At 31.2% G+C, this 14,652-nt stretch overlaps 2 protein-coding genes across 2 annotated transcripts; one reads left to right on the top strand and one right to left on the bottom strand.

Moving 5' to 3' along the window:
• Positions 1 to 749: 749 nt before the first annotated feature.
• HELRODRAFT_164596 (hypothetical protein) lies at positions 750 to 3,611 on the top strand (the record flags this gene model as incomplete). The annotated part of the gene is made up of 4 exons (XM_009029494.1): positions 750 to 903; positions 1,809 to 2,060; positions 2,478 to 2,590; positions 3,363 to 3,611. The coding sequence occupies 4 exons, from the start codon at positions 750 to 752 to the stop codon at positions 3,609 to 3,611; spliced, it is 768 nt and encodes a 255-aa protein (XP_009027742.1).
• Positions 3,612 to 7,421: 3,810 nt separating this feature from the next.
• Positions 7,422 to 12,182, bottom strand: HELRODRAFT_189493 (hypothetical protein; the record flags this gene model as incomplete). The annotated part of the gene is made up of 7 exons (XM_009029493.1): positions 7,422 to 7,933; positions 8,076 to 8,541; positions 9,422 to 9,540; positions 9,827 to 9,935; positions 10,549 to 10,664; positions 10,973 to 11,085; positions 12,157 to 12,182. 6 exons carry the CDS (start codon positions 12,180 to 12,182, stop codon positions 8,077 to 8,079), a joined length of 948 nt encoding a protein of 315 aa, XP_009027741.1. The 3' UTR covers positions 7,422 to 7,933; position 8,076.
• Between the last annotated feature and the right edge of the window lie 2,470 nt (positions 12,183 to 14,652).

Here is a 14,652-nt window from a genome sequence, read left to right as displayed (position 1 = left end):
AGTGTCGTTTGGTATTAATCTTGGGAGAAATGTTTGGCGACCATCAATCACGGTTTGTTCTCGGGATAATTTCAAGATTAATTTTTTTTTCCATTTTTTATCACTCTTTTATTGTTGTTATTATTGTTTCATTTTCCAAATATCGAATTTATTTTATTTCATTCATTTATTTGCTTGCCCGTTCAACAGAGTTTTTTCTAACACACAGCTAAGCTATCTTTGCATCATTATCTAAATTTTTATTCATTAATTATTCTTCTCTACATTTTATTCTTTATTTTTCTGTAAATTTATTTTTTATAACTTGTTATTATATCAGCAAACGTTCACATATAGGTACACTTTATTATAACGGTACATTTATGTAGATCTTTTATTGAATGATGTTTAGTTTGTTTCTACCGTGATGTAATTAAACTCACTTAGCATAATTTTATACTGATAATCTAGTTTTGCATTAACCATAATACGCTAATGAAAACACATTTTTCGCTAGATTTTATGTTTTCATATATGTTTTCCATTGTTTATTGTTTATTTATTTTTACATTTGTTCGCCTGTTCTAATTTTTAAAATACTTTTTAATTTTTTTTCAATTTGGTTCAAATTTTTTCAAATTCTAATTTTCGATTAATTTTTTTGATAGTCTATTTATTTATCTTCCCCAGCCTTCACCAAAGTTATATTTTAGTTTCATAAAGTTCATTGCGACACTTAAATTTATAAATTACGTTTACCTTCTAACCAGATGTTCACATCAGACGATTTCTATCTTCCGCTCTTTCCTCTGATAACCGTGATTGAAAAGTTTAATACATTGGAAAGGATAAGGGCGATGAAGATGGTACTGGTGACATTTGTTCTTCTGTTCCAAGCAGAAATATTCTCCCATCTACATACAGGTTTTTAGGACACGTTTATTTAAAATGTGAAACTATAAGAGACAAAAAAACACTGATCCATTTGCACACTCGCGCGTTTATCTCAGTCATTAATTTGATTAACACAAAAGTGAGCTAACTGAGTAGAGCATATTTCACATGCTCAAAGAATAAAAATGAAATTTATTATTGAAACCTTTAAGATCCGTTTGCTAAAGAGCATTTAATAATTCTAATGCAAAGATGAAGACTTACGTTTTGAAATGCTCTCTGAAGTGGGTTTGTGTGTGTGTGTGCTTAATAAAAATTCATGGATGTTGTTGAAAAAGTATTTTAAAAATCAGAACCAGATGAAAAGAGGTAATTTTGTAAAAATAAGTAAGTATATTATACGTATTTCATATCTTTTACGTGTACTTACACCGTATAGAGCAAAAATTGAATATCAAAATTTTAAATCTGTAGGTAAACTTGCAAATGTTTTTCAAGATAAATTATTGATATTGTTTAATAATGAAATCAAAAGTACAGAAAACAATGAAAGAGCCAAAAAATCGAAATAATTTTTTTATAACAATTGAAAAAAATTATGCTCAGTCAAGCCAATTATAATGCGAAAAGGAAAACGTGATTAGCTAGCTCCATAGGACCAACTCCAATCCATCCATCACTTTCAAAATGAAGTCCTAATCATTTTCTCTAACACCTGACCTTCACAAATCTCCTTACTCTATCGATCATATATACATATTCAGGTAGAGAGAGAGAGAGAGAGCAAGAGATAAACAAAGATAATGAGAGAGAGAAAAAGAGAGAGAGAGAGGGACACTTTTTTATTCTTTAAAAAATCACAATCCGCCAAAAGCAGTCTGTTATAAAGCAGGCATGGCGATATATTATAATGCACTGAAAACAACGAACGACAGGCTGCCAGCCAGTTGGACTGGATTGCTTCATTACTTACAGCAACGTCAGGGTATCCAATCTCAAGAAAGCCAAAAATTTCTGTTCCAATATCTACCTAGAAAGTCGACCTCTTGAACTTGATGGTGAGATGGCCATGACCTACATTGATGAGTTTCTGCGGGCGAGCAAGCTGACTGAGTTGAAGTTCATCCTGAATGCCGTCATTCACGGGTCCAAGTGGAAGTGGATTGGGAATGTTCCTGGCAGGTTAGGTGGGTGAAGGAAAATTCATTATTTAATAAATAATTATTATTATCATCAAATTTTTTGTCATAATTCTCTCAAGTATTATCCTACAGAAAACGCTGGGTGCATGTAAATACAAAAAAAATGCATGTGATAGTCGAGGATCTCTTTGCAATCGAGAGCAGTCATTGCAATAACAGTGCCAGGCACTTTAACCATTATACCACCGCCTGTAATTTAGAAAACATTTCATCGTATTCCCCGCACATACAAAACCAAAAATGTGATCTCTTCCAAAGGCATTTAAAATCTACTCATGATAAATAATTCTCAAGTCAAATAAAACGTCTATATAAACTTGTTGCTAACTTCTTTTGCACGTCAACCTTCCATGTATTTTAAATATTTTATAATAAATTCCAAATATAAAAATTATTTAAAAGGTGAAACAGCGCGTTCCGTTGAAAGTGAAAGCAGGTGTGAAAACGCTGTTCTCTTCTTCGAGAAGATGAAGTTGAGGGCAGAATGTAACCGTCAAAAGGAGAAGAAGTATCACGTCATATGCATGTTAGGTGGGGTGGTTAGTCGGTCGGTTGGTTGGTCGGTTGGTTGGTCGGTTGATTGATTGGTTGGCTTTTTCGGTTGGTTTGTTGATTGGATGGGTTGGGTTGGTTGGTCGGTTGGTTTTGGGCTGTTTGGTCAGTTGGTGGTTGGCCGGTTGGTTGGTCTGCTGCAAATTTTTGAGTTCGTCTACTTGATATATTTTATTAAACAGATGTTCATGTTGAATGAATATATAAATTAAAAGTTGGTGTTGATGAAATTAAAAATTTACTTTCTACATTTAATTGCGGTTTGATTTCATGTAAAATTTTACACCAAACCCATCCTCTGCATTTTGTTATATACGTTCTAGCACGTCTCATCAGTTCTGAACGTGAACTTCATTATTACTCCTCAACAACAACATCATTAGCAACAACATCATCTGGACTGAATACAACAAAACCAATCATTCGATCGACAACTCGCTAACTAAACAACAACGTACAAATCATTTTAAAAGTTTCAACAACAACAACACATACTAACGACGATTAAAACAACAATCTTTAAAGATTCTCGCAAACACACAATAAAAAAATAACGATAAAAAAAATAAAATCATCAAAAGAGTCTTACTGTTAAGAGGTGCGCTTAATCCCGCAATGAACAAATTCAAATTCAAAAATGTTTCCAGTCTATCAAACACAAAATGTATTGATTAACACATGCGTGTGTGCGTGTGTGTGTGTGCGTGTGTGTGTGTTCCCACCATACACCGACAGGAACTTCGCATACGACAGCAACTTCACATACAACCGACAGCAACTTCACTTACCACAGAATGTTCAGCAGATTGGGGAGAGGACACATTCGAAGTGGTCGACTTTGACGCAGTGAAAGGTATCAAGACGATAGAGGAGTGCAAGTTGAAGTGCGAGATTGGTGACTGTCGGTTCGTGCGCTGGACCAACTACACCTGTTACCATGGTCAAGAAGAACGCCTGTTCAACCAGTCCCTACAAATCGGTTGAATGTTTGTTTGTCTATCTGTCTGTCTGTCTGTTTGCCTGTTTGTTTGTTTGTAAGTTTGTTTTTTACTTAATTTGTTAATATTACTTATTATCCTTGACTATTTTTAAATATTTATTTTATTAGTCATTATTTACTATTAATATTATTTATAATATTATTCATATCCAAATTAATACAACTTCCACAATCATGCGACTCCCACAACTGAAGCAGCTAATTTATTTTGCCACTTTTTGCTGCTGTTGCAACAGCTGTACCACTACTATCACTGCTACTACTACTACTAATAATAATACGACAATAATAATCTTTCTTACGCTCAAACCCACTCACTAAAGAAGAAGCATCTGTAGAAGCAGACGTTTTTCAAATTTCAGACTCCATCTCAATTTAATCGTTCATCCCAAAACAGCGAGACATTATGACCAAAAAAAGGAGCCACAAATCTGAAACAAATTCTCAAAAAAATTTGCTATTCAAGTACATAAGTTTGCCCACCCTTGGTTCATCCGGTTATCCATAATAATTTTGATTTGATATTACGCTAATAAATGTATTTTTTCAAATTGGATAAAACTTTCGATAGAAAGACTAAAAAATCCAAACCTGGAGAAAGTGTGGGTCTTGGAACGGGATAAAAACGTCATCGAGTGCGTTCATAATTTGCCAGGTTTTATTTCCAATAATTTTTTTAATGATATCATTTTCAATACATTATTTTACTAACTATTTAATTATATCATTTTGTGTTTATTCTTTCATTCATTCAGGCATTCAATCAGACATTCATTCAGTCATTCAGACGGTCAGTCATTCAATCATTCAGACATACATTCAGACGTACATTCAGACATACATTCAGACATACATTCATTCATTCAGACATTTAGACATTCATACAGTCAAATTTATTCAAAATATCATTCTATATTCTTATCCCATTAAGATAACCCGAATTTCCGGTGGACCGGTAGGTGTTAATTATTTAATAATTCATTCGTTCGTTTGTTCTTTCGTTCGTTTGTTTGTTCGTTCATTGAATAACTACTAATTTATTGATAATATCATTCCATCCCAAATAATTCCACTAAACCATTCCTCAAATAATTTTTAATGAATCAATTTAATAAAATTAAGCCAGCGATACATTAATTCAACAATCCGTTTTGCTTTATTAATTTATGAGGTTATTTACCCTCGACCATGTATTTTATCCCTGGCGGATTCAGGGGGGCTATCCTAGGTACACCCACCTTCCCAGCAGACCGTGTAAGAATAAAATAACAAAAATTCCACGTAAAATATAGTAACAAAGTTATGATATAATAATGATTCCGTTATAATAAAAATAAATTATCGCGATAATACGCTTGTAATAAATAGTTAGCGTGAAATAGGTCGTCAACTTATGAAAATCTCTTTTCATTTTAAGAAAAATCATCAAATTTGAAATCTAACAAAAAAAATCAGGTGATCATCATTAGAATTTTAAGATCAACCTTAAAATTCTGGATTCGCCCCTTGGTTTTATAATAGAATTATTATGTATAATTATTTTATTTATGTGTTATTTATTTATAATAGACTCTTTATTTATAACTATATTATTTATATGTGATTTATTTATAAAATTATTTATTATTTTTAATATTATTATGATGCTTATTCAGTCAGTGCTTATTGAAAAGTTTATATAGATTTAAGTGTTACATTTTGTGTTACGATTAAAATTTTTTGTTATATTTTACATTCAGAGTATAGCTCAGGTTAGTTTAGTTGAATGATAAGTTACTGGGGGTGTGTTTTCAGTTTAACATTAAATTTATTTTAAAAACTTTATTTTCACTTCATTTAATCTCAATTTGAAATTTTCCTACGAATTTTATTCAATTTTTACAATTTTATCTTTATTAAAATTTTATTTCAATTTCATAACAACTTTATAATTAACAACCTTTCAACTGTTGCATGTGAAGGCAAGCAATGATAAAATGGTTAATCTTACTTACTGAATCACTTAAAAGGCATACACACATACAAACACACGCGGTGAATCCACGCATCTCTTACACTGTGAACATGGTAGAAGTGGATCTCTGGGCATTTGAATCCGGTTTCTGCTACAGTAGAACCAGGCGCCTTAACCCTTAAACATCTCGCCACCTAATGACTGACTAACTGTTACTTTTACCAGGACAAACGAACACTCCACTGTTCTCACAACCATTGAAATACATTTTTCTTTCAACTGTTAACATTTACTTTGTCTTATTTAGATTTCAAAATTATTACATATCTGTCAACTAAATAGAACTACATATAAAAAATATTTGTATAAAATATCGCCAATGTATATTTAATATGACCGACAAATATGTGAAAAACAAAGCACTGAGCTAATCTAGTTTTTTTTTTCATTCATGTGTGGTTTACATCCAAAACAATGTTCACACTTGTTGTTATAAAAAGATGAAACTATGCATTATCTTAACTTAGTTCTGCTGGCACTCTATGCTGAAAGGTTTGAATGTTTAAAATAAAAAACTTCTTTGTTTGTTTTTAATATAATTGTTTATTAAAGAAACGTTAATTGAAATATTAGAAGACACGTTAGTCGACAAAAAGCGAAAAGAACATACACGTGCAAGTTAGTCAAGTTAGCAATAATATAAGATTGTCTGAAACTATGGAAAGTCATAAATATATTGAAACATATATAATATACATATATATTATTTCAATATTGAAGGTGTGTAACCAAACGTTGTACGGACAACTCTAATAACGTTGAATATTAATTTTAATTATTATTAATTGAATACTTTTCCTCTATTAAACTTTGTAAAATTAAAACAAATTCTAAAAGTTTATAATCTTAATGGTAGTTTAAAACAATTGCCATATATAGGAATGAAGTGATTGCTTGTTTGCGGTGCTACTTTTGAGAAACAACCTTAATTTGAATTCCTCATTCTAATAAAAACTAATATTTCAAAATAAACAATTGTTTATACTATTTAAATTAGTTTTCAAAGGTTTAATTTAAATTCCAAACATCAATTTGGATAGCGAATTTGAAACATATTTTCAAATTCTATATGCCCAAATCTTTTGTAAACAATAAAACCAAAGCATGTAATCAATTCTTATAGATGCAAGGTTATGTGAAAGAATCAAAAAACTCTAAAACTCTAATGCATGTCCTACTACTCTCTACATAACAATTCTTGAACTGAATCACGTTAAACAACTTTTTCCTCACTTTACATTTGTCTCCAGTTTTAACTGAAATGACAATCGTTCAGGGCTGATAACTAATAAATAGCTCTTCCAGATGACTTGGGCACAGCAATCTAAAAACAAGTTATATTTCTCCATTCAAATTGTCGTCTCATAATTTCCATTTAAATTTTTTGACTCATGGAAACACCTTCTACCTAACAACACGTCAAACAATACATACGCTGGCCATTAGTTATAAACTTTCTTAACTAACTAACTTCTGAAACGATCAGTATAAAATAGACTGCAGAGAAGTAAAAGAAGTTTCCATCTCTTTCAAAGAAAGTTTTAGAAAGCGCCATAAAAAATTAAAAAAAACTTTTATTCTGAAAATTTATCATCATTTTAGAAAACACTGGGTGGAACTCGGTAGTGTGCTTTCCCTTACACGAATTGTGCCATCTTACGCAAGTTTTAATGTACACATACTCATGGTTTTTTTTTTATTAAAATAGTTTTTTTAGGAGATTGCGACATTTTTATTTGAGATTTTGAGTTTTACTAAGTCGCTGACGAAAAAATCCCAATTCAATTAACAGTAATTAAACATTTATTGGAATTAGTAACAACGCCAAATGGTACAATTAGAACAACAATGTTATCAATATAATATTATATATCAATATATACAATATTCTAATGACATTATTGCTGCTTCTGCTTCTATTACTATCGCTGCTGTAATCGCTTATATTATTTTCTGATGATAATGCAAACAGTTTATTATTCATCATTAACTTTGTGGCAGTTGTTTTGAAATCTTTTTATCATCATCCTCATTAACGTCGCTACCACTGCTTATTAAATAGTTTACATTATTCAATGAATTACATCATTCCTTAGATTTAGTCTCAAATTAGAAATTTAAATGTTGTACTAAATATTATACTATTAATAAATTAATGTAAGATTAGTCTTATAAGCTAATAAAAACATCGATACCGAGATAAAAAATGATAAGAACACTGATAATTTGTCAATATTATGAATTTGGGCACATAGTGATCGTAAGGCTTGCCCGCTTTCATGGATGGCTAGTCTGTGTGAGTTCAAAAAGTATTTGTTAGAAATGAATTTGTTAATTTATTGGAATTGGTGTCTTAATACTACTTCAACGTTGATATAATTAAACAATTTGTTTAAAAAAAAGGTTGTTTAAGGATTGAGAAAGAATTATTTACTTTAATGAATGTAGCTGAAGCCAGGCTGGGCCTGACCTTTAACAGCAATCACTTGTACGGTCGGCTGGTGGTGGTGGTTTTTGCGGACCTCAGCATACTCAGTGTAGGAAGGACCAACAGAGACAACAGCCGGAGCTTGAGCAGGAATGATTTGGGTTTGAATTGGAAAATATTTAGGCTGATCGTTGTATTGTTGTTCGGCAGGAACGAGGACAGGAACGTACTGAACCTGGAGTTGAGGAGGAGGAGATGGAGGTCTAGGTGGTGCTTCCGGAGTTATGGTTAACGAGTAGGTCATCGATCTTTCATTGTTCAGCAGAGAGCAGGGAACAGGTAGGTTCACGAGTTCTTCTCTAGCTGGTTCTCGATAAACGACCCTAGGTTGCGGCTGTGGTCTGGGCGCCGGCTTCTGAACGGCCACTTCTTTCACCAGTATTCTGTTTCTGTCCACTCTAACTGGCTTTTCCTGTTTGTTAAAACTCAATTTAAATTTTTGCTTTTTATATTCTCGTTGTCAAATTTAAATGACTGCTTTAAGATTATTGACAATTCTAGCATTATGGTCACAATTTAATGTCAGAGGAGCAATCTTTAACCCATTCTGCTTACAAGAGAGCCAGCAATGTGTATGCCGGTTCAACCTTACTTGGGAGAAGTTTTGTGGAAAGAAACTTTGCATAAAAAAGGAAAGCGATGTCACACAGCTTTTTTTTATATTCTTTGAGTCTGCCGTTAGATAATGATGGTGATTACAATATACATATTGCATGGTGGTACAAAGCCTCACATGGTAGTATATAGTTTGCACCGTATTACGTAATATTACATAGTATTATATAGTATTACCTTGTATTATTATAGTATTGGCTCAATTTCTAAAAAGGTTACTATATTGCTCCTAAATATTTTCAAAATTGCGATTGTATTTAATAAATCTTGCATTCAAACGTGTATTTGATAACAGAGTGACTTAGGAACAACAAACGACATTAAAGTATTGATATGACCGGACCTCAACTTTTGTGATAGTTTTTAAGTCTTTGGTTTGAAGATGCTCTTCTTATTCACATTCGCTCAATAGATAGATGTTTGTTATGAATTTATTTCAAATAAAATATAAAAAACAGAATATGCTGAACATTAGGAATGGCCTTATTGAAAAAAAGATTGATTAAATAATTAAAAACATTTTTCGGTAGACAGTTCAATTCTTCAATTCTTTGAAAATTCTAATTATACGAACAAACAAGATTTAACAGTGGATATCATCAGCTAAAACCACTTTATGTTAGAAATAAAAATTACAGCAGTTGAAAAAATGTTGAAAGATTAAAGAAGCAACTAACATCGGAGTCAGAGCAGTTGCTGTCTGAGCTGCAGTCGGAGTCAGACGAATCATCGCACTTGCGACATCTGTGGTCGGCCTTCTTCTTCGGCTTTTTCACAGAGACCAACTTGAACATTGCTGCCAATTGTTACAAATTATAATTTCTCAAATAAATATTTTTTATTAATATAAAAATTGTATCGCCAACAAATGAAACACATTGGAAATTTTTTCAAATACAATTTTTTTCCTAAAATTGTCTACTACGGCTATCAAAGCCTCACAGAGTCATTCATGTCTACAGTTACTACATTATTGAAATGCTCAATGTATAAAACTTTAAAAAAAATATTTGTTTGGGCGTAAAAACCGAAGAAAACCAGGAAGAATTTAAACCAATTAAAATAACAGTAACAGCATTTACCTGATAAAGTAAAAGCGAAAGAGGAGCAAATGACTCTCAAAATTATAACTGTATGAGAAAAACTCAAAATAACATTTCTAAAACAAAAACCAGAAAGGCCTTTAACATCCTGATCAAGTTAAGAAAAAAGGATAGATGTATCGGTTTATGACTTATCGTCCAATAAACTCATCTAATCACTTCCACACTTTCTTAAGATGCACTCAAAATTGTTTCCAGCTCAAATGAAATACATTTAATTGAATCAAAAGTTTCAAAAACTTGATATAGTGCCGAGGGTCACGATGACAATAAAAACGAATAGTACTACCTTCAATAATCAAAATGAAATTCGACATGAATCAAAAACATTAAATTAATAAACCTGATAATTCTCTGATGGAGGGGAACGGCTTGGAATTTAATTACTCCACTTAAATCTTCATCTACGAAAAATTAATATCGAAAAAAACTTTAAGCTGATAAAAAACAAGTTGAGTGTAGACTGTCGGTAGAGGTAGAGTTTATAAATATCGAACGCCCAAGCAAGTCATCATAGCAGAAGTATATAACATTGAATAAGAAGCTTCTGAGTTCTTCAGCTGCTATTGTTGAAAACATCTCAACTGAAAAGCATTTACAATACGTATTGATATTTATTTTATTATTTCTTCTATTCATATGACATTATTGTATTAACGCATACATTTTGTAGAACGATTTTTACGCGCAATTAAACTCACCCAAGGTAGCTCTACCTGGCGGCCCATGTTACATGCCACTTTTTTCACAGCCCGTGGCAAGCACGCGAAATGTTTATTATTACCAGATTGATTCTCTCGAGAAAATTTTGAAAATTCTAAAATAAATTGATCGATTGAACGATTAACGTTGTATTACTGATTGTTTATTAAGTTTTAACATATACAATGTTCATTTCCGTTGACAATAATGCAAAATCTTTTAAGATTTTATGAACAAATTTGGCAGTCCAATTGAGTTTTTCAAACCTTGAACTTGTACGAGTAACAATTCTAATTAATGATTGTAAGTTGTTGAACAAATGTGTGATTAACTACAAATTCCTATGAATTGAAATTTTTATAAACTGTGATGCAATTTGAAAAGCATTCAGTTTTATTCCTTCCCTGACAATCCTTAAACAACTTCCCATGTTTAAAATGTTCAATATGATTACAAATTTGTCAAAATCACGTTGGAATTTCATTTCAATGCAATCATCCTTCTCAAGTATTTGAAACACATGCTTCAAACTTCGCCTGATTTTTGGCGCATCCTACCTTCCAAATCAGATTGTTCGTACTCTTTCATGTAAAAATTTACATGCCAAACTGTTAATTATTCCCGGACTCTATTTTAGTTTTCAGAGGTTAAATATATACTTTAATTTGCATGTCGTTTGTTCTACAACATGTATTACACACATAAAAACATATATTGCACACATACACAATAAACCTCACACAAACATGTGTGTGTTTGTGTGTGATGTGACTCTATACCTACATACGTTGTTATTGTTAGTATAATGTATTATATATGTTGGTATTGTTGGCGCTACATACGTATGTATACAGGTATTGTTGATTTACTGTATGTTGCTGGTATTTTAAATGCTTGTATCGTGCATTAATGTATCTTCCATTGTTAACAAACATTATATGCTGCACGATGATATCATTAATACTACTTTCAACTCAACTCTATTTTATTTTCATCTATATATATATATATATATATAATGTAATACAATATATATATATATATATATATATATATATATATATAGTGTTTTGTATGTATGCATGTATTGATGGGTGATTCTGAACAATCACCACAAACCAAGGCAGTAACAATACAAAGAGAATCATCATAAAGAGATATGGGAAGAAATAATGGGAAGAAGAGGTATTTATCTCTTCTAACTAGTGCATTGCAATGTATGGAAAGAAATCCTGAGAAATTGGCTTAGCACGAGCAAGTGACAGGCAACTTTAACAGCTCAACCATAACTGACGTACCTGGATTCTAAAGCAAGTCCATAATTATAGTAACACTCAAAAGTAATAATAATTAGAAACTGTGATGCATTTTTAAAAGCATTCAGTACTGATAATGATACTCAAAATATCTACACTACAAGTACAAACATTCAACAACAGCTGCTACTGCTACTACTGCTACTACTATTACTACACTACTACTACTGCTGCTGCTTTTGCCGCTACTACTCCTACTGCTGCACTACTACTATTGCAGCTACGAGTACACTACTACTATTATACATACAGCGCTAACAATGAAGTTTTTACAGTCAATTCATAGCTAACTTGGCAAACACTGCTACATACGCCATTGTTGATTGCTGCCTATTTTTTGTTATTTACCGATCACGTCGTTATTTAGTCGTTAAAATGTTACTAAATTGTTATTTCTATTATTATTGTTGTTGTTGTTGTTATTGTTATTTATATTATTACTTTGCTATCGTTCTTTCAATCGTTGCCATAAATGTTGTTGTTGTTGTTACTGCTACTATTATTGTCGTTGTAGTAATAGAAGTGGAAGCAGCAGTAAAAGAAGCCGCGTCAGAAGTAGCACTACTACTAGAAGTAGTAGTAGTAGTAGTAGTAGTAGTAGTAGTAGTAGTAGTAGAAGTAGCAGCAGCAATGTAACAGCATCAATTAAAAACTTTCCATTATTAATAGTAGTAGTAGTACGAATAGCAGTAGCTAGCGATCGCTAGTTGTAGCAACGATATTATTCTCATTACTTTTATTATTGCGATTAACATTATTATTATTATTTTTGTGTAAACGTCTTGTAAGATTAGCTTCAACAAGGCTATTGAGTAAGTTCAGTTGTTTGCTCAAACGATACGACGATCATATTCATTGCATTTTTTTTAAGAAATAAAATATTTTTTTAAAATAAAAAAAAAACATTTTTTTCAAATATCGCAGAAAATATTTATTTATTTTCCTTTCATTTTTTCACAAAATTATAAAAAAAAATATCGGAAAAAACAGAAATTTAATATTTAATAAAAACTAATGACACGATTATTTTTTACCAACCATTCATTCATTCATTCATTCATTCATTCATTCATTCATTCATTCATTCATTCATTCATCCATTCATTCATCCATTCATCTAACTATTCCTTCATTCATTGATTAGCCCTTTCATTTATTCAACCATTCATTCATTTATTCGCCCATATATTCATTCCCCCCATCTTCCACTCAAACATTCATTCAAAATTCTAACCACAAACCAACCAACTAATCAAGCAGTGAACCAGTGACCACAAACTTAATCAACATCACTGATAAAGTTATACCATTGGTTATATTTTTACCTCGTTATATCATTATTTCATATTATCATCACCACCATCAACATCATCATCACGAATGCTCACATTATCAACATCATAATCAGCACCGTCGTCATAATGATGATGATCATCATTAATATTGTTGTTACTCACATTTGAATCATAACTACCATCATCGTTGTCATCATCCCCACCATCTTTCACCTTATTAATCATATAAATCATCATCAGCCTTATCATCATCGTCGTCGCCATCATCATTATTATAGAAATCAGTCACTCATTCACTCACTAACTAACTCACTCCCTAACTCATTCACTTATTCATTCACTCACTCACTCGTTCAGTCACTCCTTCTCGCTTACATACCAGCAGGCAGTCATTATTAAACACATTGGAGAGGCTAAAATAGTAAAAATAATTAAAATAAAATGATGATAACATAGCGTTTTGTTCATGCAGAAGATATTTTAACGTTTAATTAGCATAAATTAAATTAAATTAAACTAATTAGGACGTAAATCAATAATTGAGAAATAAATTAAACTAAAAAATAAAATACATTAAGAAATAAATTAAATTAAGAAATTAATTAAATTAAAATATGAATTAAATTATGAATTTAATTAAATTGTAAATTAAATTAAAATGAATTAAACAGCAAAAGGATAAACTTTTCAAATCCTCACAATCTTAAACAAAACTTAACGTACATCAAATAAATCAAATTAAATTTATGGAGAAAGAGCAATGATTTTCTGTATATTCTAGATTTGTATGTACCTAAATAAATAACAAGAACAACAACAACGTTATTAATATTGTTGTTGTTGATGTTAAGAGTAGTTGTTGTTGCTGTTGGTGTTGCTGCTGCTGTCGTTGCTGTTGTTGTTGCTGTTAAGAGTATTATAGTTGTTATTGTTGTTAAAGTCATTATTTATTGTATTGTATATATTATTGTTTTATGGTAAAGCGTCTGGCCGTGCTATTGCATTGACCGGATTCGACTCCAAAGAGACTCATACTGCCTATAAAATACAATGATTGTGGTGCGTTGTTCCATGTGTATCTTGTATCTACTATATACCTAGTATTTTTTTCTTTGTTGCTATTGGACTGGCGGGCGATGAGGATCTCTCTCTCTCTCTCTAATATAATAAAAAGAAAATGTAAAAAATGAAACAATGCAAACATTCAATTAATAACTTTTTATTCATTTAATTATCTTGTAATTTATTAATTAATTAATCAATATATAAATTCAATATATGGATACATAATACACACACACACTCACACACACACACACACACATATATATATATATATATATATTCATAAAAGTGTATATTATACAGTCTATATGTATAACAACTTTTTGAATATTAAACATCCACGATTGATAGATCGATCGGTTGATTGATTGATTGATCGATCGATCGATCGATTGATTGGAAATAAATAGGTAGGATTGAAAATATG

Source organism: Helobdella robusta (genome assembly GCF_000326865.2).
Source record: "Helobdella robusta unplaced genomic scaffold HELROscaffold_6, whole genome shotgun sequence".
Classification (NCBI taxonomy): Eukaryota; Metazoa; Annelida; class Clitellata; order Rhynchobdellida; family Glossiphoniidae; genus Helobdella; species Helobdella robusta.
This window is presented reverse-complemented; position numbering and strand designations above follow the sequence as displayed.